The sequence below is a fragment of the Rhineura floridana genome, chromosome 1 (genome assembly GCF_030035675.1).
Source record: "Rhineura floridana isolate rRhiFlo1 chromosome 1, rRhiFlo1.hap2, whole genome shotgun sequence".
NCBI lineage: Eukaryota > Metazoa > Chordata > Lepidosauria > Squamata > Rhineuridae > Rhineura > Rhineura floridana.
The window spans coordinates 204938485-204963855 of NC_084480.1; the positions used below are offsets into that span (position 1 = coordinate 204938485).

Consider the following 25371-nt stretch of genomic DNA (forward strand, 5'->3'; position numbering starts at 1 on the left):
GTAGACCTATGATGTTAATAGACATGATGTACAGGTTCATTAATTTCAATGGGTCTGCTCTGAGTAGGACTTAGTTGAATACAACCCTAAATTCCATGTAACTTCAAAACTTTGCTTTCCTACCTCCATAGCTGAACAAACTAAATGTGTTTTCTGGACAATGTCTGATCCTATCTTCCTTCTCTTTCAAGCTAGCATAGCAACTGATAATGATATTAAAATATGGTTTAGTATTTAATAGGTTAGATCAGGGGTTCCCCAACTGTGTTCCATGGACCACCAGTGGCCTGCAAGCTTCATTCAGGTGGTCTGCGGCATGTTCACATTAAATAGTCATGTTAATTATTAATTGTATTTTATTGCTTCTTCTTTATTGTATTACAATTTGAATTCTATGGAATGCAAATTGTAATGGAATAAAATCCAATTAAAAGAAATAAAAAAGTAATAAAAATACAATTAAAAATCATGCAGCACCCAGCACCGTGCATTACATTACAACTGCAACAGGCCGAAAAATCATTAAGTAGTCTGCCAAGACTATCAGCAATCTTCAAGTGGTCTGCGTGGAAGTTTGGGATCCACTGGTTTAGATAATAGAGAATAGCTGACAGTCTTTGGGTTTTGCAGCAGACAGTGCTGTACACTGATAAAGGCAGAGGATGGACTGGATGTTGACATGGAAGATATTAATAAGGGGAAGTGCAGGCTGCTCTATATTTCTACAGAACTGTGTCTTCACAAATGCCACAACTTGTTTGAGGAATCACCTTAATCATAGCAGTTGCCGGTACTGTTAAATTTCAAACATGTATAACTTGTTTTACTGCAAATCTTAAACTTGGGTGAAAGGGGCAAAAATATGCTGTGAAAAAGAAAGGTTGCATTTTTCAGATATTATTACTTATTATTCTTATAAAGGATGAGCAAGGTTTAATTTGTTTATTAAAAGAGCACAAATGAATAGTGTATTTTTCAAGATACTGCTATGCAAGTGTATAGGATGACCTTGGGCATTATGAATGGAAAGGCGGGCTTTAAATGTAACAAATCAATAAAAGGGGGAACAGAACTTCTGGATCTTTATAAGTATGGCTTATGATGTAGAAGTGATAAAATCTCTATCTAGTACAGTGATTGGTTGGCAATCTTTTAGGTATCTGATAGTATTAATGCTTTAACTTTTAACACTGGGGCAAACTGGTGGAGGCACCATTTTGTGGGAAGAAAATACATGACGCTGACCACTGTTCTTTCATCCATGTGAGAAAGACGTGATTCATCCCGTCTGTCATATTTGTCATAGGTTGCAGCCATGGACTCTCTCTCAGTAGCCAACGGCGACTTTACCCTGGAGCTGTTCAAAAACCTAAATCAATCATCTCAAGGCAACAATGTTTTCTATTCTCCCTGGAGTATCTCATCTGCTCTGGCCATGGTCTATATGGGAGCAAGAAACAGCACTGCTGACCAGATGGCCAAGGTGGGTTCTTAAATTTGGCTACACTCACCACACGTTTCAGTCCTGCACATAGTTTGGAACAGTGGCAGAACCCTTTGGTTTAAACTTTGGTGGGGCCCTTGTGGGGAAACCGTTTTAAATTTTAATTTTTAAAAAAAGCGGGGGAGGAAGAGAGTTTATTATTGGGAGGGGAAGCAAAGGAGACCCAGTCAGAGCAGCAACGTTTAAAAGGAGACATTTTTAGACTTCGAAAAACTTTGCTGTCAATCTCCTAGTTTCCTCCTCCTCCTCTGTTTGTTTATTTTCTTTCCGTTTTCGGTCATCCTTAAGGCTTCAACTCTTACCAGATAGAGTTCTTATCTCTCTATCAGTGTTAATGAAATAGCATATGTAACCCTTGCTGGCAAGCCGCAGCTTAATGGAAAGGGCTCTAAGAGGGGGGGTGAGGGATTTCCACGGCAAATGCTTGAACAGCACATTTAACCCAGTCGTGGTTGGCTCGGGCAGGGCGGCGTTGTTTACCTGCCTTCCCAATGCTGCGCATCGCGGCCGGCTACCAAGAGGGAGAAGGGTGAGGCAGCAGGGACCATCGGGAGTATTGGATTAGTTCCACCGCTGTGACTGCACCACGCCGAGCTCCACTCGCCTTCTGCGCCTCGGTAACCAGTAGCAACTCACGGTGTTGGGAAGGCAGGCAAGCAGCGCTGCCCTGCCTGTGGTGCCTCACTGTCGACTACCGATTTGACCCTTGGGGAGAAAAGAAAGGAAAGAGATTCCCAGGACAATTCCTTAAGTAGCGCGTTCAATCCCATGGCTGCAGCACGTTCTGTGCGTTCGTCCGCCATTACAACTTTTTTTCCTTCACGGAAAAGAACCCCAGGATTCCAAGGAAGACTGCTTGAGAAACGCTTGGAAATATAATACAAGAATGCGCTAACTGTTGTTACATGGGACATCCTTTAAAGAACATGTCCTGTACATGAAAGGGGAAAACACGTGGAATGGAAAAGTCATTAGATTATTAATTAATATGAATACTGATAATCAATATGCATGTGTGAACAAGCCCATGGAGGCATAGCCATAGAAGTCAAGAAAACTATAATTTAAACAAGGCGTTTCAGGACTGAAATCAAGGTATCTTGAATACCTGCTGAGTATGCATTTTTGGCAAGGTGATCATTATCTTGGATCTAGCTTGAATGACTGGATCACTAAGAAATGATTGTCCATGCCTGTCTGTCTTATGTAACTACTGTTTTGGGGGGTTTAAATCTTTATAACTCTGCTTACAGGTGCTTCACTTCAATGCAACAAAAGACTTTGGCAGTTCTTCACAGGTAATACAATGTTGCACACACGCCAATCTCTCCAGTTCAGCTGATCTCTCTAATGCAAATTGGTTGCTTGCTGCTGCTTACTGGGAGGTAGAAGGGGCAAGGTGGTAAGCAGAGGGCTACCTGTAGGGTTGCCCTGTGCAAGCCTCTTCTGCTTCCCAGGAAGCAGCAGCAATGAGACCAACTAGAGGCCAGGTGAATATTGCTGCCCATGACCATGTTGTCCACTACTGCCACACTGGCTGCCTACATGAGATACCTTACAGGAAATCATCCTTGCTGCACTAACCTATATAACGTTTGGATTGCTCAACCTCCAGTAGAAAATAATATAAATCAAAGCTTAAAACATGTTAAGTTTTCCACATTTTTCAAAGGAGGATGAAAGAGAGAAACTAAGCTCTAGACAGCAGCTAGTTATGCAAGATGGCCATTTTGAACAGGATATGGAGGACGGTGGGACAGACCTTCCCATCAATTCCGATTAAACTGATGTCAGGCGGGGCTATAGGAAGGCTGAATTTGGCCTTGGGGCCTTCTGCTGCAGATCTTTAGATTAAATTACTGTAAATTATCATGCTAATAAATAATTTATCCCTGACCATTTTTCCACCTATGTTAATTTTTGAAAATATATATACGTATGCAGTACCATAGAGTCAAATCCAGATGAGGTTCTGATATGCTGTGGTGTCTCCCTGTAAAGAAACCAGGTGTCGGCCAAGATGAAACCCCTCACAGTGAATTCCAGGAATTGATTTCTGAAATCAATCAGCCCAGGAGCACCTACGTGCTGAAAACAGCCAATAGGCTATATGGAGAAAAGACATTCAGTTTCATTGGCGTAAGTCTACTAAGTTACAATGTTTCATCTGAAAATAGTTGTTAACATAAATATAGGCCTAAACTCCAAGATTATTCCCATGTACGGTAATATGATTAGATAGTATGGCACTAGGAAAAACACAAAGTGCTGGATGCAATATATTATGCAGGAATTTGGAACTACATTAGTATTAGTACAGTAGGGCCCCGCTTCTCGGTGGCCTGTTTTTTGGCGTTCCGTTAATATGGTGCCAGCGGGGGATTAGCTGGAAGGGGGACTGGAGCTCCCCGCACTCCAGCTGATTGTGCTGGAGGAGGGGAAGATCAGCTGCAGTGTACTACAGCTGATCTTCTCCTCGGGAGCGGTCAGACTCGCTCACTGCAGCTGATCGTGCCGGAGGAGGGGAAGATCAGCTGTAGCTCACTACAGCTGATCTTCTCATCTGGCACGATCAGACTCCCGCTCGAGCTGATCACACCCAAGGAGGGGAAGATCTGATCTTCTCCTCCTCTGGTGCGATCAGCGGGTTAGGTTCCAGACCCCTGTGCTACAGCTGATCCACTTTTCGGCGGTTTTTGCTTTTCGGCGGGGGTCTGGAACCTAATCTGCCGTATGAGTGGGGCCCTACTGTATAATGTATATTATATATTTATATTATATATATTATTAAATACATTATTATATAATGTATAATGTTTTGTTTTGTGGTAGTTATTGTATTTTTCACAGTACACATATTTCATAATGTCAATCTTAACATTTCCCCCCCAACATATTTATATCCTCCCTTTCTTCCATGGATCTCAGGACAGTATATATGGGTTTATTCATTTTTATTTTTACAACACTCGTGCAAAGTAGGATGGGTTTTCCCAAGGCTATCCAATAACTTCCATGGGTGAGTCAGAATTATAACCTAGGTTTCCATTATGTAAGTCTAATTCTGCAGTCCTATACACCAGGGTTCTCCAACCTTTTTAGGGGTTGTGGATACATTTAGAAATCAGAGGAAATGTAAAGGGTACCTCCACAAAATGGCTGCCGTAGGGTCAGTCACAAAATGTCTACCTTGGAGGTGTGGTGAGTGGACAGAGGAACAAGCAACAGTGTGATGGCTTCCACTCATTTTGCCTCTTCCTCGTGTACCTCCCCTCATCCACCTCCTATAATCAAGGCAAGTAGATGCCATTTGTGTGACATGGATGATGGCTACTGCCACACTTCCATCCAAGAGGGAAAAAAAGCCAGCTAGCAACCCAACGTGGGTGTCAGCCACAACGTACCTGGAAGATAGGTTTTCTCTGTCTTGGATGTCTGATGGGGAATGTTCTGTTCTATGGTCAGGGCCAGGGCAAGGGCCAGGCTAGATATAGGGCAGGACTTTAGGAACATGCACATCTGATGTTGCTACATTTCCCAGAGCTCCCTGGGAATTGTAGCTCTGTGAGAATAGGGGCCTCCTAACAACTTGCAGCACCCTTAATAAACTACTGTTCCCAGGATTCTTTGGAGGAAGCCATGACTGTTAAAAGTGGTATGATACTGCTTTAAATGTATGGTGCAGATGTGACCCAACCAAGACTTACAGTCCTGCCTGAACTGAAAGTTGCTGCTGTAATTAAAGGAGCCCATCCCTCTCCAGTAATGCCCCACTGTGACAGAGTTATGGAGCATCTGGTTTCACTGGGTCATCTGCAATGGAGTCCTCCAAATCTCTTAGAGGGGCACTGTCCCCACTGTCTTGTCTGGTAGCAGTGCTTCTGGCGTTGGTCCTGTGTACCTTTCCCCTTCTGTCAGGCCCAGGATGCGACTCAGGAACCAGACCAGAGGTTGTAGTTAATTCGTGTTTTATTAGAGTAATGTCCAACAAAGACTGCGCTTTCTCATGAAGCAATACAGGGATACAGGTCCTGCAACATTGGGAGAAAGTTGACAGAGCAAGGGGCTGCTTCCCACCTGTTCTTTAAGAAGGGGCTAAACGGGCACGCAACCTTTCGCTCCTCCTTAACTCCCCCTCAGGTACTGCCCGCCTTCCCCCCCTTCTCTCCTGTCTTTTCAACCGTCTGCGTGTGCGTGGTGAGGGGGGAGGCATCACCTCCTCCTCTTCTGAAGTGTCTGATTCCCCTATGGGTGATAAAGGAGGAGCTGAGGGTAAACCATCTCTCCGCCTTTCTGCTGTGATCAGCCCTCCCTCTTGCTCTGAGCTGCGGAGAAGGGAGGGCCTGGGAATGTCTGGGGGGGATTCTAAAACTTCAAGGCTCTCAGGCTCCCCGTTGCTAGGTGACCCTATCTCTGGCATGTCCTCTGTTTCAGCTTCGCTCCACAGAGGGTAAGTTCCTCCCTCCTCCCTCTGCCAGCCATTTGAATCCTCTTCTGACAACCCCCCAGGAGCCCAGCTCATCCTCCTGACACCTTCTGGTTCCTCACCTCCATCACCTAAAGAAGAGGAATCTGACTCCTGGCCCCTGACAGAGAAGCAGAGAGCATCTTCATGGGTGGTTCGGCATATGTGGGAGCTGTGTTGGGAAATCCTGAATGTTACAGAGAAAGAAGAATGTGGTGGGGACCCACATATAGCCAGCACTGGCTCACACGTTTGAAGGGGTCCTGAGCAAAGTGTCATTTGTGGGGGGCCCTCCTATGTTACTGGGCTTCCTCTGGTTTATCCAGCAGTCAGGTCCAGAAGCCCCTATTTAAATTTCCCATGATACCCCCTGATATACCATAATTCTGGGGTCTTATGAGAAAATTAAATGGGGGGAGGGACAGGTGAGCCCTGGCCTGCCCACATCATTTTTACAAACCTGCCTGCCCAGACATGTCACTCATTTTTGGCCAGAAGAAAAGGTGGGGAGCGGAATCCAGCTTTTGTAAATGTTCTCTGCCTAATTGTCTGAACCGAGGGGGATCAGACAAGGGACTTCTTGCTGTGAAAGTGAAAGCCTACAGCATTTTTTTCTTTTCAGCTGGTGTTATTTCAATATATATTCGCAGTAGGATAGTTCATGAAACACAGACAGTAGAGGTATGTATCTAGTGGAATTAGATAATTTCTGATGTCAAGTAACAAGTAAGCAGCCAAAGCACACGAAAATACATAGACATGTATTGTGGAATTTATAGTCCCCTTCCTCCCCCAAAAAGGATCAAAACTTTAAGAATGAAATGGGGGGATTACAAATGTGCATGCCACATTTACAAACAGGAAAATTATAAAATTTGTTATCCAAACACTGATGTCAGTGCCAATGAGAAGTTCCATTTGTTGTTAAGCACCGGAGCCAAAATACCCTGTACAGTGCAGGATCAATGCATATTGTTATTTGAATATGTCTATTAAATATATCTTCTTGCCCCTATACTTTTCAGGAATACTTGCAGCTTGCTAAGAAATATTATCATGCAGAACCACAAGCAGTTGATTTTTTGAACAGTTCAGAACAAGTCAGAGGCCAGATCAATGCTTGGGTTGAAACGCAAACTGATAGTAAGTATTCAGCTACTGCAGACTGTAATTCAATTATTACTGTAAAGAATGCTGAGTTCCAGGCCTATCTTTATGCTTTAATGTCCCGAAAGCCACTTGGGGAGTCAGGGGAATGAACACAAACCATCAAGAGAAGCAGATAAAACAGCTTTAAGACTTATCCAAAATTTACAAAAAACATTGTCCTCTACAAGGTGGAAGACTATAATGAACCAGGCCTCACTGGATTTTGGCATCAGTTGATTTCTATAGAGGGATATAATAGCCCATTTCTCACATAATGCTAAACCAGCCTTCCCCAACCTGGTGGCCTCCATATGTTTTGGCCTCCATCTTTCATCACCTCTAGCCAGCATGGTGAATGGTCATGGAGGGCAGGTGTTGTAATCTCTAATATCTGGAGGGTACCAGGTTGGGGAAGTCTGTGCTAAACCCACATGTAGTGTTACGAGAAAGAGTCACAGAGAGCCTCAAGCTTGTGTGTTGCCACCTCCTCTGACATACCTGTAAGACCAGAAGCTTCCACTTCCAATTTAGATTAACTCGAGTTCAGCAGATCATCCATACCCTAAACCAGCCTTTCCCAACTAGTGGGCCACCAGGTGTTGCTGGACCACAACTTCCATCAGCCTCAGCCAGCATTGCCAATGGTAAGAAAAGATGGGAATTGTGGTCCAACAACATCTGGTGGCCCACTAGTTGGGAAAGGCTGCCCTAAAACATGGTTAATGTTAATTAGAGTTAGCTGAAACAACTCAGCTTCAACAACTATAGTTTTATGTTTCAACTAATCATAGCAAAAGATTATCTACATTAGTCTGTGTTTGGATGACATGACAAGTTGCAGTTAATCTAAAGCAGAAGGAAACTAGCAGAGGCAGAAAGCACATGAACCCGAGGCTCACTGAGGTCTCTGCTTATGGGAAATCATGTGCAATTCCATGTGAATGCAGTAGCCTTGAGGAACTTCCAGCAGATAATATTTTTCTGAGTTTTGAAAAAGAAAAAAAGGATTATTTAGGTATAATGTGTAGTCCATACCTACTTAAATCGTGGCATTCACTTGGTCTGTTTGGTTTCTTGGTGTTATCTTGGTTCGCCAGTTGCTTCCTGTTTTGATAGCGGCAAATTCATAAAGGTCAATCAGACAGATAGAGCTTGGGTCTGGTAAAAGGAAGGACTTTCAACAGCAGAGAATCGCTTTCCTCTCTCCCCTGCACTCCCCAAAACCAGAGCATGTAGGAGGCAATCCCAGGATCGGGGGAGGGGTGGTCCTCAGGTAGCAGAACTGAAAAGAGTTCCAGAGAGCTGCTGCAAGAGAATCCTAGGCTTGATGGACAAACGATCTGACTCAGTCGAAGGCATTTCCTTATAAAGCCATGCACAATTTGTACTGCTGCTAGAAAGAAGTTCTGCTCAGTTCGCATTTAAAGCTGAGAAAATTCACCCTTTCCAGAATAATATGAGAACCAAAACACAATATTTCGCAGTGTAGTTCTCCAGCCATTGAATGTTTACAGAAGTGTATATATTAGGGGGAAATGCACATAAAAATGAAAATATTAGTGAAAACAACATTAAAAAATGAAGTATATTAGGATAAATTGCTTGCAAAATGTGTATCTTAGTCAAAACTGCAAATGAAAATTCACAATAAAATGGTGAAGAAATTGCAAGTTGCTGCAGAAATGTGGAGAACTGAATCAGAGACTGGAAAAACAAGAAACTGAGAAAAGCGAAATTGACAGATCCTATCACTAACAATACTCTTCTGTTTTCCAAAAGGCAAAATCAAGAATCTGTTGCCTAAAGGCGCTGTTGATTCTCAAACAGCATTGGTCCTAGTAAATGCCATTTACTTCAAAGGAAAGTGGAAAACACAATTTCAGAAAAAAAATACCACTGAGAAGCCTTTCAGACTGAGTAAGGTAGGCACATGTTAATAAATTTTTTAAAGCATCTGTTTCTATGAAATGGACATATTTCACTATTAATTCACTGTAAAAGTATTAGTAGCTCTATGCATAATCTTTAAAACAAACAAGTTAACAGGGAAAACCACTAAACCAGTATTGTTAATTGAGAAATTTATGGGTTTGTTGTCTTGATTTTGAAGTGCTATTGGTAATAGAGGCTTATCCACATGGGAGCATTACTTCATGCTAAAGACGCTGTTTTATCTGTTTTCTATTTGCACCATCTACAATGAGCGTTCAATGCTAGCTGCAAACACGGTCTTTTCAATTCACAACAGCAGTCCTGTCTCTATGAAGGATAAATCACACAATTTTCATTCCCTCTGGTTGCTTGGAAACTGAGCATGCTCAATTTGTTTCAGGTTCCATTAAAAAAACCCGGAAGTCCTTTTTTATTGTCTATGGTTGCTTGGAAACTGGGCATGCACAGATTTCTGTATTTCCACAAGGCAGACAATATAGGGGACTGAATATTAGTGTAAACACTCTAGATGAGGAGTTCCAGAACTTTGTCCCCCACCGTACCTCCAAATTGCCAGTGGTCTTTGTGGGTAAATGAATTGATTTTATCCCTGTTTTAGCAACTGTAATTTGCTGTGTTAGATGATCTATGACTTTTACATTGATTTGTATTGCTGTTATATATATTCTTATATATTGATACTTTTCCAACTTTCGTCTACACAAAAGCTGCTTAAGTACCACAGCAAGCTAAGGTTCAATAGCTAGTCTCCTAATGCATTATCAGGTAAATCGCCTGTCTTAGGGTGGTGTAGTGGTTAAGGTGTTGGACTACGACCTGGGAGACCAGGGTTCAAATCCCCACATAGCCATGAAGCTCACTGGGTGACCTTGGGCCAGTCACTGCCTCTCAGCCTCATGAAAACCCTATTCATAGGGTCGCCGTAAGTTGGAATCGACTTGAAGGTAGTACATTTACATTTTTAGATATGTTAAATTGGGTACACAGCATGGCAATTACGAAGAAACTAGCTGGACAAGACCAGAAAAAGGTGTGTCCCCTATCTATAAGCAGACCACAGATTTCCTTATAGACCAATAAAATTGAAGGGTTTGAGGGGTTGCGATGAATCCTCTAAAACCTTTTAAATGTGTTTTAATTGGTTATACAGCTGTACAAAATTACAAGTTTACACTGGAGCGCAAAACTTATAAACTACATATATGCTTTATTTGGAAAAGGAGAATCTGGCTGTGCAGAACGAATGAGGGGATGGAGAAAAAACATGGCAATTAAGGTTACCAAGAAACTCCCTGCAGAAGACCTGACAAAGGTCTGTCTCATATCTACAAGCATAAAAGAGATTTCTAAGTAGAGAAATAACCATGAAGGCTTTGAGGTTTTGCAATGAATCCTGAAAAATCAGTGAAGGGTAATGAGCCTCCAGCAAGACTGCACTAAAAGCACCCTTTAAAAAATGCTTTGGCATGCTGAGCAAAATTGGAACGTGGGGGGCATGAGTCTTGGGGGTGGGGATTCGGCCAATAAAGGGTAATGAGCCTCCAGCAGGACTACGCTAAAAGCACCCTTTAAAAAAAATATGCTGTGGTGTGCTAGGCTTATGCTGGCAGCAGCAACAGCAAAACTGGCAAAAGCTTCTCTCATCTTTTCCAAAATTTCCTGCTGTGTTAAACAGGAGTTTTGGAATAGACCTTCTAGGTGAGTACAAGAGGGCCACATATGCCAAAAAAGGAACCCTACAAACATATCATTCCTGAGGATCTGTAAACTGCCCAGAGAGCTTTGGCTATGGGGCGGTATATAAAAGTAATAAATAAATAAACAAACACACTGCCTTCTGTCTTCATTGCCTGAAAGGACAGTGGATGCAAAATAAATCCAAGAGGCTGTAATGAGAACACAGGAGAAACAAATATAAATTAGAAGTAAAAGCAGCTTATTTTAAGTTGATAAAGTTTATTTTGAGTTGATACAGCTGAAAGTACAAACCCACAAGTTAGAGGAAAAATAAAAATAAAGGCACCATTCATCTGCTAAGATGTGGGACTGCTTGTTGCAATAAATAGCAGAACACTGTCAGTAGTCTGCCCCCTGTTTTCAGAATTGCAGAACTGTTTGCCCACAGAACTGAAGAGAGCAGCCAAAAGTTGCTTGTCAACCTATATGAAACAAAATGAACGAAGGAAATTATATAGTGGACATGGAACAGGATGTATAAAAAAGTAACAGTTGACACACCCACCTACAAACATTGAAGCAAAGCATCTGCAACCACTAATGGAGCGGAGTGGAGAGGTATTATTCTCCACTTTTCGTCTTTTCAGTGGATTGGGTTAGTACATATTTACAGGGGGGAAACTGCACGATAGCTTCCGTTTGCCAGAAATGTCATATGAACTATGCAAATTAAAAGGAGATGCGAGTAGCACCAAACACACAGTAAATCACCCTGTAGATAAACCTTGAGTGTACCTGAATCTTGCAAAACTGCGGCTTAATCCTTACTGTGTCTGCTCAAAAGTAAATCTTATTGATGGGTTTTACTCCCAGGTAAGTGTGTTCAGATTGCAGCCTTAATCTTATTAAACACGCTGAGCTCCTTCTGCAATGAACTCTGCTTTAATCTGGCAGTCCAGATGTAAAGCATGCCTTAATTGCTACTAATATTGTGATAGTGTTTCGATAAAGAAATAAACTTGTTGTGATAACACTGTAAATTAAACTGACCAGGTGGAAAGCAATGTGTAATGAAACAGATATGATATGAGCATAGAAGGAATGTTCTACAGCTGATAATGTAGTCTGCTATTCAAAGAATAACCAATTTAGCTAGCAGCACTGATGTCACCCATCCTGCTACACTCCCTTTGCCCGTTTCTGGACCAATGTAGAGCTATGTCAGATTACTCGTGTTCAGAGCAGAGTGCTTGTTTTTAGCTTTTTCAGTACTGCTCCCTGTTGGGGACAAAACTCCTATCTTGTTCCCATTCTTATCAGTGATCACAAGCACCAAAAGCAATAGGGATGATGGGCAGCTCTTGGATCTCTCCCTCTTGCATTTGGATGTGTTGGGGGGGGGCATGTATTTAGTTTTAACACTTATTATTTATTTATTTATTTATTTCATTTATAAACCGCCCATAGCTTAAAGCTCCTTTGTCTCTGATGAGTCTCAAAGGTGGTTCATTTCTGTGGGTAAAGGGTATTTATTATTATTATTATTATTTTATTATTATAGACCAAGTCGAAGCCTGTGCAAATGATGTTTCTAAAGGATAAATTTCCAGCTTTCTATGTTGATACTCTGAGGGTTTATATCCTCGAGCTCCCATACATTAACAATGAGCTCAGTATGTTGATTCTGCTTCCAGAAGACATCACCGATGAGTCCACTGGTCTGGAACTGGTAAAACATTTCTTTCCACATTTTCAAGAGACTGTTGGACATTTTATTTAATTTTGTTTATATAAATCAGGAGTGGGGAACCTCTAAGCCTGGAAATGCTGCTGGACAACCAGTGGTCAGAGATGATGGCAGCTGTTTGTATGAAGGGATACAGATGAATGCAGTGGTGTCAGTTCTCCCATTGTCACATCCACACCATATATTTAAAGTACATGATTTCCCCCAAAGGTTCTCGGAACTGTAGTTTACCCTTCACGGAGTGACAGTTCCAAGGATTCTTTGGTGGAGGGAATGTATGGTGTGGATGTGACAGAGCCCAATAAACCACAGGCTAGCATAAGAACATAAGAACATAAGAACATAAGAAGAGCCTGCTGGATCAGGCCAGTGGCCCATCTAGTCCAGCATCCTGTTCTCACAGTGGCCAACCAGGTGCCTGGGGGAAGCCCACAAGCAGGACCTGAGTGCAAGAACACTCTCCCCTCCTGAGGCTTCCAGCAACTGGTTTTCAGAAACATGCTGCCTCTGACTAGGGTGGCAGAGCACAGCCATCATGGCTAGTAGCCACTGATAGCCCTGTCCTCCATGAATTTGTCTAATCTTCTTTTAAAGCCATCCAAGCTGGTGGCCATTACTGCGTCTTGTGGGAGCAAATTCCATAGTTTAACTATGCGCTGAGTAAAGAAATACTTCCTTTTGTCTGTCCTGAATCTTCCAACATGCAGCTTCTTTGAATGTCCACGAGTTCTAGTATTATGAGAGAGGGAGAAAAACTTTTCTCTTCCCACTTTCTCAATGCCATGCATAATTTTATACACTTCTATCATGTCTCCTCTGACCCGCCTTTTCTCTAAACTAAAAAGCCCCAAATGCTGCAACCTTTCCTCATAAGGGAGTCCCTCCATCCCCTTGATCATTCTGGTTGCCCTCTTCTGAACCTTCTCCAACTCTATAATATCCTTTTTGAGATGAGGCGACCAGAACTGTACACAGTATTCCAAATGCGGCCGCACCATAGATTTATACAACGGCATTATAATATCGGCTGTTTTATTTTCAATACCTTTCCTAATTATCCCTAGCATGGAATTTGCCTTTTTCACAGCTGCCGCACACTGGGTCGACATTTTCATTGTGCTGTCCACTACAACCCCGAGGTCTCTCTTCTGGTCGGTCACCGCCAGTTCAGACCCCATGAGCGTATATGTGAAATTAAGATTTTTTGCTCCAATATGCATAATTTTACACTTGTTTATATTGAATTGCATTTGCCATTTTCCCGCCCATTCACTCAGTTTGGAGAGGTCTTTTTGGAGCTCTTCGCAATCCCTTTTTGTTTTAACGACCCTGAACAATTTAGTATCTTCAGCAAACTTTGCCACTTCACTCCTCACTCCTAATTCTAGGTCATTAATGAACAAGTTGAAAAGTATAATTCTCTGTAAGCACGATTCTATGCATTTTTACCCAGAGGGACTCCCAGTGGTGCTTATTCCCGGGTGTATAGAGGAGGAGGGACACAGGAGCTTGCACCACTGGAAGAGGCACACCCCCTCTTTTTAAACATTTAAAAACAGGAAAACAACACTCAGCCACATTTATGGTAATCGGCCAGTGGCCATAGAGGGATTGCAGATGCAGTGGCCAGATCTGGAGGATGCCAGAAGCCACCTAGTCTGTGGCAACCTGAAACTTAGCAGTGCCTCTTCTCCCTCCATCTCCCTAAAAAAGTAAACAGGAGGTTTTATTTGGAAAGCCATGAGTGTAATCATTAGTTTTAGTGGTTTTTACCCCTTTCCTCTTTAGTTTAAAAGTGGTTTTGGTTTTACTATCTAACTTGCCTTCTTATCTAACCATAGCTGGAAAAAGAACTAACATATGAGAGATTATCGATATGGACCAGTCCAGAAATGATGGAGAAAACAGAAATGGAGCTTCACTTGCCAAGGATCAAACTGGAAGAGAGTTATGACCTCAAGTCCACCCTAAGAAGTATGGGAATGAAGGATGCCTTCAGTCAAAGTCAAGCTAACTTCTCAGGAATGTCAAAGAAAAATGACTTGGTTTTGTCAGAGGTGTTTCACAAGTCCTTTGTGGAGATTAATGAAGAGGGTACTGAGGCAGCAGCTGCCACAGCAGTCGTTGTTGAAATAAGATCCTCTCTGCGGCCCATAAAAATTGAAGCAAACCATCCTTTTCTCTTCTTTATCAGGCATAACAGAACAAAGAGCATTCTCTTCTTTGGCAAATTCTGTTCTCCCTAGATTGAGATTGCCAACATGGTGCCCATGCTCACCAGTCGTATCCACCAGTATCTTCCATGGTAGCCATAGAAGTTCTTAGTAAATATCCCCTGAAAAATCTAGGATGCATGAGACTTTTTGCACTTCCTGCTCAATCTCTGTTTGTACTGGCTCGGCCTCTCTCAAATGCCCCCATGACAGACATTTTGTGTTATGCCACACAAATCATTTTGTGATGGGCACCCATGGCCCTTTCTCAAAATTCCAAATGTGCCCACTGGCCCAAAAAGGTTGGCAACCCCTGCCCTAGAACACTGCACATCTTCTGCAGTTTTATCAATTATTCCCATGCAGTTAAAGGCTTAAATCTTAATGTTCTTATTAGGAAGGAAGTCCCGTTGGACTCAGTAGGGCTTAAGTCTGAGTAAAAATGCTTAGGAGCAGGCTGAAATGTCATAGGCACCACGTTTAGGTCTTTTTCTCTTATTTTATAAAGACATGATCTGTGTAAGCTTTTCTGCCTTCCGTCTGCTGATTAATTCTGGCTATGGTACATAACAAGAGTGTGTAGTATAACATTCTTTTTTCTTCTTTAGAATGTCAGTAGGTGTGGTCTGTAAAATGTGCATTTTAAAGCAATAAAGTTATTTTTGAAAATTATGTTTCTACTGTGCAAAAGAGAAGCTTTTAAAAGCTCTCACCCTCCTCCTGTGTGTCACGTGATACTGGGTGTAGCCCACTCTCTGTGAAAATAACTTGACTTCAATTATTATTTCTAAAATATATTTTATTGATTCCCCACCCCTATTCTCACCTGACACTTTTCTCCATATGGAAAAAATATTAGAAAGAAAGAAATGAAAAATAATTTTAAAAACAAGGGAAAGGTGAGCAGGTTTGTGATTTAGGTGGCAATCCGATACATACGTGGAACATCCTGGGACTGACTTCTGGGTAAACATGCAGAGAATTGGCTGGGTAGATTCAAGAAGACTCATTGTGATTAAGGCTAGGATCCTGCACATACTTACCTGGGAGTAAGCACCACTAAACTCAGTTGAACTTCTGAGTAGACATGCATAGGATCGCACTGTGAGTCAGTTATTGCAATTATCCTAATATCATCTATCAGAAAATGGTATCAAACTAATTGTTTTCTACCCTACAGCCCAATCCAAGATGGCGTCGGAGTAGCGGATGTGTTAGCGAGTGCTCTGCAAGTTGTTTTATTGTTTTATTGCCTGCACTCCCCTTGACCTTCCACTGAAGAAGAATTATAGCCGCCTTATCTTGGTTTACATTCTCTTATTTGTTTTCACTTATCTGCTCCGGCTATGCCATATGGAGCTGTGCTGTAGTGGTCTGTAATGGTCTGAAGAGAGATTCAGCCGGGAGGAGTTGCTCCCCAACCATTCCCAGCTCAGAGACCGAAATACTACAGGAGGACAAGATAAAACTTCAGCAACATACAAGATAAAGTGTTTTGCCTAATTGTTGCTGCTACTTTTGTGGAGCTGACGTTACCATTGTGGCTTTCTGAGAGGTGTACCTCTTTGCAAACTCAGACCCTGTCAGCCCTATCAGCTGTGACTTAATAGCTTTGTCAACATCTACTATCTCTCCCAGCTGCAGCAAGGGAGGAGTAACTAAGGGGCTGCCAAACCAAAGCAAGTTCCCTGTGAGAGCTGCGGACACTTGAGTATACACTATAGGAAGAGGAATTTCATCCAAGGATATTTTTATCCTAGAACATCCTTGTAGGAGAGACGACGCCTGATAAATGTGCCATCCAGCTGCTGTTACCATTTACGCCGGGTCGATTCCAGTTGTGAGACTCCAATGAGTGCCGTACACCATTGCAGATTTAGGCCTCATCAGCTATGACTTAGCAGTTTCTGCCAAGCAAGTGCTACCTCTTCCAACTGTAACAGTGGAAGGATTGGCAGACAAAACCGAGATTGTGGGGCAGTCTACGCGGGGGGTGGCTGTGGGTGGTTGGGTTGTTTTGATGGTTTTAAGAGGGGTGGCCTACTTGAGTTGTGGTCGCCAGTGCGGGGGGTATGTGCCAAGCGGAGTGAAGTGTTGGGGAACGGGAGAGGGGCAAATATATAACGAGGCTGGGAGGCAGATGCTGGTGGGGTGCTAGGGGCAGGCCACGTCGGGTAAGAGGAACTAGGGAGAGATGCATAATATCTGTCCCTTGCTCCGGGCCTGTCCAGAGCCGAAAGATAGCTGGGGGGTGCATGGCTCCATACTCTGGCCTTTGACTGCTGCTGTGCAATGCCAGGTCGGTTGCCCAAAAAAACCTCTCTCATCCATGACATGATAGTGGATGAGGTCGCGGACCTGGCATGCATTACATAAACCTGGCTGGATGAGGCCTCGGCTCCGCTTCTTGAGGCCATGTGTCCAGCTGGGTATTTGTATGCACAGCAGCCAAGGGCCGGTGGTCGGGGAGGGGGAGTGGCAGTAATCTACCGACGGTCCCTGATTCTGGCCAGACCCCCTCTCTGGGAGACCAAGATCATCGACTGCATGTACTGGAGGTTGGGCCCGGAGGGCAGTCTAGGGATTCTGCTCATGCACCATCCACTCCGCTGCACGACAGACTCCCTGGCCGAGGTGCTGGAGGTGGTCTCCGATGTACGTGTGCAGTCCCCAAATCTGGTGGTGCTGGGAGACTTCAATGTACATTCGGAGACCACTCTCATAGGGGCGCCTCGGGACTTCTTGGAAGCCATGGCTTTCTGGGAGCTGTACCTTATTCCAACCGGGCCCACCCATGTAGCTGGTCATGCACTCGACCTTGTTTACGTCTCGGGAGAGAAGGGGAATGATCTGAAAGTGGGGGGTACATCCGTCACCCCCTTGTCATGGTCAGATCATTACTTGGTAAGAGTGGACCTCTTGATGCCACAAGCCCTTCGTGGGGGTAGAGGACCCACTAGGATGGTCCACCCCAGGCTTCTGATGAATCCAGATGGATTCATGAATGCACTTGGGGAGTCCCTGGAGCATGCACATGAGCACTCGGTTGAGACTCTGGTGGAGAGGTGGAACACTGCAATCACCAGGGCAATAGACCGGGTGGCTCCAAAATGCCCTTTCCCCCTGAATAGAGCTCAGATGGCGCTGTAGTGCACTCCACGGCTGCGAACTCTGAGGCGAAATGGCTAGAGTGCTGGTGGCGGAAATCTCGCTCTGAGGATGATCGAACACAGGTTAGAGCGGCGGCAGCAGCCTACCATGCGGCAATAGGGGCAGCAAAAAAGGATTTTTATGCTGCCTCTATTGCGTCTGCAAAGTGCTGTCCCAGGAGGTTGTTCCAAGTGGTCCGGAGCCTGGTCGGTCTAGTTGCCCCGGATCCGATGGAACCATCTAAGACCTCCTGTGATAAATTGGCAAGGCACTTTGCGGATAAAATCGATCATATACAGAGTGCTATTCCATGCGCTGTGGATACAGTGAATGAGCCAGAGTTGGCCAGGGGCATCTCGGCGGGTTGGGATCAGTTCCAGCTTCTTCCATCCGAGAAAGTGGACAAGGTGCTTTCAACCTTAAAGCCTACCACCTGCTTACTTGACCCTTGCCTGTCATGGCTCATTATGAGCTGTAAAGATAGACTGAGCGAGGGGATCAAGGCAGTGGTAAACATGTCCCTGGAAGAGGGAATAATGCCATCAGCCTTCAAGGAGGCAATAATAAAACTAATTCTAAAGAAGCCCCCCTTGGATCCCCAAGATTTGAACAACTTTTGCCCAGTCTCGAATCTACCATTTCTGGGCAAGGTGGTGGAGCGGGTGGTGGAAAAGCAGTTGCAAGTGCACTTGGAGGAAGCAGATTATCTTGATCCATTTCAATCCGGCTTCAGGCCTGGACATGGGACTGAAACAGCCTTGGTCGCCTTGGTGAATGATATGAGGAGGGCGTTGGATAGGGGCGAATGCACCTTCCTCGTCCTCCTGGATCTCTCAGTGGCTTTTGATACCGTTGACCATGGTATCCTCTTGGACCACCTGGAGAGGCTGGGCATAGGGGGCACTGTAATGCAGTGGTTCCATTCCTTCCTCTCTGATAGGTACCAGAGGGTGGCACTGGGGGACGAGGTCTCGGACCCATGGCCTCTTACATGTGGGGTACCACAGGGTTCCATCCTCTCCCCGATGCTATTTAACATCTATATAAAGCCACTGAGAGCTATCATCAGGAGATGTGGGCTGCAATGTCATCAGTATGTGGATGACACGCAGGTCTATCTCTCATTCAAGCCTTCACCGGAGTTGGCTGTGGAAACCCTGTCCAAGTGCCTGGAGTCGGTGAGTGGTTGGATGGGAAGGAATAAGCTGAAGCTGAACCCTGACAAAACCAAGGTAGTGTTCATGGGAGACAAGACAAGGTTGGGGGATGTTAACTTGGTGCTTAATGGGGTACAATTGCCCCTGAAAGACCAAGTCCGCAGCCTGGGGGTCATTCTTGACTCCCAGCTGTCCATGGAGGTTCAGGTCTCGGCTGTGAGCCGGGCGGCGTTGTATCAACTCCATTTGATATGAAGTCTGCACCCCTACCTTCCAAACCATCTGCTCCCATTGGTGGTACATGCCCTGGTCTCCTCTCGCCTAGACTACTGTAATGCGCTCTACGTGGGGTTACCCTTGAAAATGGTCCGGAAGCTGCAACTGGTACAGAATGCGGCGGCTCGCCTGATTAAGGGTAGCCGCCGGCGAGACCACATTACTCCAGTGCTGAAGGAGTTGCACTGGTTACCAGTTGCTTTCCGAGCCCAATTCAAGGTGTTGGGTTTGACCTTTAAAACCCTGTACGGTTTCGGCGCAGTCTATCTGAAAGAGCGCCTCCAGTATCATCAATGTTGCAGCCCAACGAGATCAGCCTCAAAAGACCTTCTTTTCTTCCCACCAGCTAAAACAGCTAGACTGGTGAGAACTAGGGAGAGGGCTTTTTCAATCGTGGCACCCACTCTATGGAATTCCCTCCCAAATGACATCCGCCATGCCCCCTCCATGATGAGCTTCCGCCGGACCCTGAAAACCTGGCTCTTCAGGCAGGCCTTTGGGGTGGGTTAGATTTTAATGTTATTGTTGGAATTTTAAGGCTCTAATGTGAATTGTATGTTTTTATGTTGTGTGTCGCCCAGAGTGGCTGGACAACCAGCCAGATGGGCGACTAATAAATTTAATAAATAAATAAATAGTGCACCTTATTTTTAGGCAGGTGTGCACAGAGGATCACAGGTTTAATGGAACTAGATTTCATCAAACTGCCATTTGCACAAACTTCAAATAAAGGAAATATTCACTGACCCACCCCCGCCGCCACATGTTGGGACAGACTGTGCGTGTGTCTGTTTTAAACAATAAAAGGAGTGTGTGGCTGAAAATCTTAAACAATGGCCCTGCAAACACCATTAAAACCCAGAAAAAGAGTAACAACACGCCTACACTTCTGTGATTGCGCCAGGATTATTAAAATTGTTTGTCTTGCGTTTGGTGACACGGGAGGGTTAGGGTGGACAAGTGAAGAGACTTTAATGTCTACTCCTCGTATGTTCCTTCTATTGTTTTCTAATAATTTCAAAACTTCAACATGAAAATAGTTTCAGGGAGCTGTTTTCCCATATATATACCTGTTTACAAAGTATTTTGCAGGCACAGTGTCTTGTTGTAGCTTTGTTCTATTATTATTACATTTCCCTCTTTTGGCCTCAGGTGCCAAAAGAACTTCGCCAGCCTTGGAAATATGCACCTTGAGATGGAGGAGTGGCATTTGCTGTTCTGCCACAGGTAGCTAAATGTCTTAGACCAGCCTTTCCCAACTAGTGGGCCACCAGATGTTGTTGGACCACAATTCCCATCTTTCCTGATCATTGGCAATGCTGGCTGAGGCTGATGGGAGTTGTGGTCCAACAACACCTGGTGGCCACTAGTTGGGAAAGGCTGTCTTATTTTATTTATTTATTTATTGCACTTGTATACCGCCCCATAGCCGAAGCTCTCTGGGCGGTTTACAGCAATCAAAAACATTAAAACAAACAATTTAAAACACATATTTTAAAAAACAATTTAAAACACAATTTTAAAATTTAAAACAATATTATTGTAAGTCGCCTAGAGTGTCCACTAACCTGGACAGATAGGCGACCAACAAATAAAATTTATTATTATTATTATTATAAAACAATATAAAAAAATTTAAAACACATGCTAAAACACATGCTAAAATGCCTGGGAGAAGAGGAAAGTCTTGACCTGGTGCCGAAAAGATAACAGTGTTGGCGCCAGGCACACCTCATCAGAAAGATTATTCCATAATTTGGGGGCCACCACTGAGAAGGCCCTCTCCCTTGTTGCCACACTCCGAGCTTCCCTTGGAGTAGGCACCCGGAGGAGGGACTTTGATCTTGAACGTAGTGTACGGGTGGGTTCGTATCGGGAGAGGCATTCCATCAGGTATTGTGGTCCCAAGCCGTGTAAGGCTTTATAGGTCAAAACCAGCACCTTGAATTGAGCTCGGAAACATACAGGCAGCCAATGCAAGTGGGCCAGAATCGGTTTTATATGTTCAGACCGTCTGGTCCCTGTTACCAATCTGGCCGCTGCATTTTCCACAAGCTGCAGTTTCCAAAACGTCTTCAAAGGCAGCCCCACGTAGAGTGCATTGCAGTAATCTAATTTGGAGGTTACCAGAGCGTGGACAACTGAAGCCAGGTTATCCCTGTCCAGATAGGGACGTAGTTGGGCCACCAACTGAAGTTGGTAGAAGGCACTCCGTGCCACTGAGGCTACCTGAGCCTCAAGTGACAGAGATGGTTCTAGGAGAACCCCCAAGCAACGAACCTGCTCCTTCAGCAGGAGTGCAACCCCATCCAGGACAGGTTGGACATCCACCATCCGGTCAGAAGAACTACCCACTAGCAGCATCTCAGTCTTGTCTGGATTGAGCCTCAGTTTATTAGCCCTCATCCAGTCCATTGTTGCAGCCAGGCATGGGTTCAGCACATTGACAGCCTCACCTGAAGAGGATGAAAAGGAGATATAGAGCTGCGTGTCATCAGCATACTGATGGCAATGCGCTCCAAAGCTCCAGATGACCGCACCCAGCGGTTTCATGTAGATGTTGAACAGCATGGGGGACAGAACTGACCCCTGCGGAACCCCATAGACTAACCTGGTCTTCATGGCTGAGCAAAACTTAGGGTTTAAGGTAGAGATGGAAGAATCCATTCATTTCACCTCTCAGTTTCTCTTTTTTTTCAATTGTAAATACAGCTCTCCACATTTTTGCCCAGCCTAGCAGAAAGGGTGGTGGTGGAAGCCAGCAGAAGGCCCCAAAAAGTGGCATTCCGGGGTGGTGGTGTCGGAAGAGGGGCCCAGGGGGGGACTTATGCAACATCCAGGTCCTGTTCAGAGAGCTCCTGTGGGTTCTGATCCTGGCCAAAGTTAAGCCAAGACAAAGATTGGTCTAAGAAAATAATTTCAATGATAGTCTATGGAGTGCGCTTACTCCCTGTGAGAGCTGGCTTTTACTTTCCAGTTGCCACGCGCAGCTCCCAGCTGAGCCCACATTCAGCTGGCCCGAGGCTCCAAAACAGCAGTTGGATGCCATGGACTTTCCTACCAGCTCTCTGCTGGCACCCCTTCTGTCGGCTTCCCATGAGTTGGATTGCTCCGTAAATCAAATTTATCCCCCATCCCTAGTTTGAGGGTTTATAATAGTCTGAGTACCTTCTACGGGGCAGGCAAAGTTGAGGAACTGTGTTTTTCCTTTCTTATGGTTTTATAAATAATTTTGCTGGTGCATTGCCATTGTATCATTATTTTTACACTTTTACTTCACCCTTCCTTTGTGAAACTTAGCATGGTGCACTTTCCCATTTTATTCTCACAACAACAAGGCCAAGTAAGCTAGTCTGGGATACAGTGCCTGTTGGCCAAAGTGGCTTAGTGAGTTTAATGGCCGCATGGAGATGATGCTTGGTCCGGCTCTGCTTGTGTCACACTGAATACAGTAAAGACAATTGCCCGCCTGGATTTGATTTGTTTGTCAAAGAGAACACATCCTCTCTTTGTTTCTACAGATAGAAAGATCCTTATGCACAGCCTTAGTGTGCATAAAAGGTCCTTGGCCTTAATCAATGCATTTTCTGAGTAATACTGGGATTCTTCAGGGGCTTATCAAGCATTGTTTGAGGAGAAAATCAGTAACAGTAAACGAGCTTTCCTGGAAGACAGCTTGCCTAACCCTCCTAATTTTTCTCTGCCATGCACTACCACCAAAGAGGCTTGGTTGGGTTGTAGTGTACAACTCTATGTAGGACAACAATGAAGGATAACAGACCTGACTACTGTCTTGCATGAACTGACTGAACACCCTGCGTTTCTCAGAATTCTCTACAACACACAAGAGACAAAATGACATGCAGTGGATTACTCTATAACAGGGAAGGATCTGTCAGTTTTGGTTCTCTGTTTCTCATTTTTCCAATCTTAAATTCAGTTCTCCGCATTTCTGCTGCAATTTACTAATTTTTTATTCCTGAAACATATTTTCAAAAGATTGATGTGATAATTTGGAATTTTTTTATGGGAAATTCTCCACCTTGTATATCACTTAAATGAATGCAGTTGTCTTTATTGGAAGAAGGATTTAGTTTTCCAGACATAAGTCTTTACTATAAGGCATATTTGTTAGTACATATGAATTATTGGCAACTCCCTTTTTCTATGAATACCCCAGCATGGGCAATTCTAGAGATGGCTTATCTACTACCTCTTTTTTGATGGGCAGTGTTAGGGTCTAGATATGTAAAAAAGGACATGTACCACCTTCAATTATAGTGACTAGAGACACATAGCGTATTTTGGCTCAGCAGTTACACTTTGATTCATATCCTTATGCTAAAAACTTTATGGGATAACCCAGATTTGAAGATAGAGAAGCAATCCTTTTTGTGGAAGAAATGGGTAGACTGTGGGATGTAGACGCTACATCACCTAAGAGGGAGTTTCCTGTATTGCAGTTTTGTATGTTATCTTCATGAATATATTGATTTTTATGCACACTTTCTGTAAACATTGGTTGGCTGGTGAACCGCATAACAAAATTTGGATAAGTACAAATTTTGAAGAATGTGTTTCCGTTCTCATGTTTTTAAGATGTTTTAGAGTGTTTTTAGTGTTTTGTTTGCTGCCCTAGGCGCCTTCTGGGAGGAAGGGTGGGATAGAAATTTAATAAATAAATACATAAAATGTTTCAGAAAGTGCAAATTTGATACATACAACTGTAAGTGTGAACTGAATTGAATTCCTCCCCCATCTACTCTCAAGGCGAAATGTTTGAAATTCAGAGATCTAATGTAGAGTTTGTTAGAACTGAATAAAATGAGAGAGAACCACTGATCTGGACAGTGATGGTTTGATTCCTTTTTCTCCTGGTCTAATCTTGGGTAGTCAATCGGTTATCTTTTTACACCTTTCCAGAAAGATAAGCATTAGTGGATCAAATCTGTTTGATATACGTAACTGTTGCCATGTGTTTTATATAGATAAGTGTTGTCATGTAGGCACTAACAAGAGTGATACAATCTAAGTACAACAATGCTTTTAGATGAACAATATCTGAAGAATACCTTATCTTGGCACAAAACCTTTGCCAAAATAGTAGCCCTTTGAGGACATTCCCCAATCCATGGTAAGGAGCATGGTCCACCCTTTCCCCCCTTCAATGCATTGGGGGCAATGTCTTTAAAGGGCAGCCTGCTGCACATGTATAGCCTTTCCCCATGATTGGGAACCCCATGCATATAGCAGGCTTCCCTTTACAAATGTCCAACCCCCCGTGAATAGGAGCTGGGGCCTACATAATATTCCTTTCAGTCTAAAGGGTCAAGATAAGGTCATGCTGACATGGAGTAAAGTTTTCCGAGCTCCAGGCAAAAAGGAAACTAAGAATAAAGGTCTCAGGTGTATGAAAAATAATATGACCACCATTCCAGATGATGAAATACTTTTCTGTTGTGACTTCATTCACAGGCTATTCATAACCATGGCACCTTCCTCAGTGACTGGACTCACTCCCACCCCACCAAAAAGTGGACTTGCCTGCCTAATGGGGGGGGGGACAGGCACAGCAGCTGATGATGCTCCAAAGATCTTGCCATGGTTGTCTTTCAACTTTTCTCTGTGACAGAAAGATGTCACATTAGCTACTCCTAAACTTGCACCAGGTTTTGTTCTTGAGCCTAAGTAGTAAGCATATAGGCCCTTTATCCAGAGTGACTCTCCTGTGACTAAAACACAGAAGAAGCTGGGTGATGGTTCTCTGTTATCTTTCTAGAATCATGTTTTTAAAGCTGTTTAAAAAATATTTTTAAGATGTTTTGTTTTGAGATCTTGTTTTTAAGATGTTTTTATACATGCTTCTTCTGGGAGGAAGACCGGAATAGAAATGTAATCATAAATAAATAAATAAACGTTTAACACTTTAACCTTTCATTATAGCATTCCCTTTGTCATTTCTTATCACTTCCTACATTGCTGTTGGGGGAGGGAGGAAATCATTGCTGTGAGCAAGGAATATAATATTTAACCTACTTCTCTCAATTTCAGTTTCTCATTTTTCCAGTCTTAAATTCAGT

General features: G+C 43.7%; 1 protein-coding gene across 6 annotated transcripts; it reads left to right on the top strand.

The window, feature by feature from the left end:
* The first annotated feature begins 398 nt into the window (after positions 1-398).
* LOC133366936 (serpin B10-like) lies at positions 399-23052 on the top strand. Of its 6 annotated transcripts, XR_009758495.1 has the most exons (12): positions 399-790; positions 1307-1483; positions 2758-2802; positions 3506-3643; positions 5939-5954; positions 6592-6650; positions 6995-7112; positions 8898-9040; positions 12310-12477; positions 14337-14469; positions 15889-16548; positions 23014-23052. XR_009758495.1 is itself a non-coding variant. In XM_061590501.1 (11 exons), exons 2-11 carry the CDS (start codon positions 1316-1318, stop codon positions 15912-15914), a joined length of 1014 nt encoding a protein of 337 aa, XP_061446485.1. In that variant the 5' UTR covers positions 399-790; positions 1307-1315; the 3' UTR covers positions 15915-16626. The 6 variants fall into 6 exon arrangements, 5 of the variants coding, with proteins under 5 accessions (XP_061446485.1, XP_061446472.1, XP_061446478.1 ...); XM_061590501.1 differs by lacking the exon at positions 23014-23052 and having other exon boundaries at positions 15889-16626; XM_061590488.1 differs by lacking the exons at positions 15889-16548; positions 23014-23052 and having other exon boundaries at positions 402-790; positions 14337-15342.
* Positions 23053-25371: the final 2319 nt, after the last annotated feature.

Bases quoted from the DNA above. Each gene is read 5' to 3' on its own strand.
- LOC133366936 (XM_061590488.1), top strand. From the start codon at position 1,316: ATGGACTCTCTCTCAGTAGCCAACGGCGACTTTACCCTGGAGCTGTTC. The intron at 1,484-2,757 runs GTGGGTTCTTAA...CTCTGCTTACAG, and splicing joins CTGCTGACCAGATGGCCAAG to GTGCTTCACTTCAATGCAAC. The intron at 7,113-8,897 runs GTAAGTATTCAG...GTTTTCCAAAAG, and splicing joins GGTTGAAACGCAAACTGATA to GCAAAATCAAGAATCTGTTG.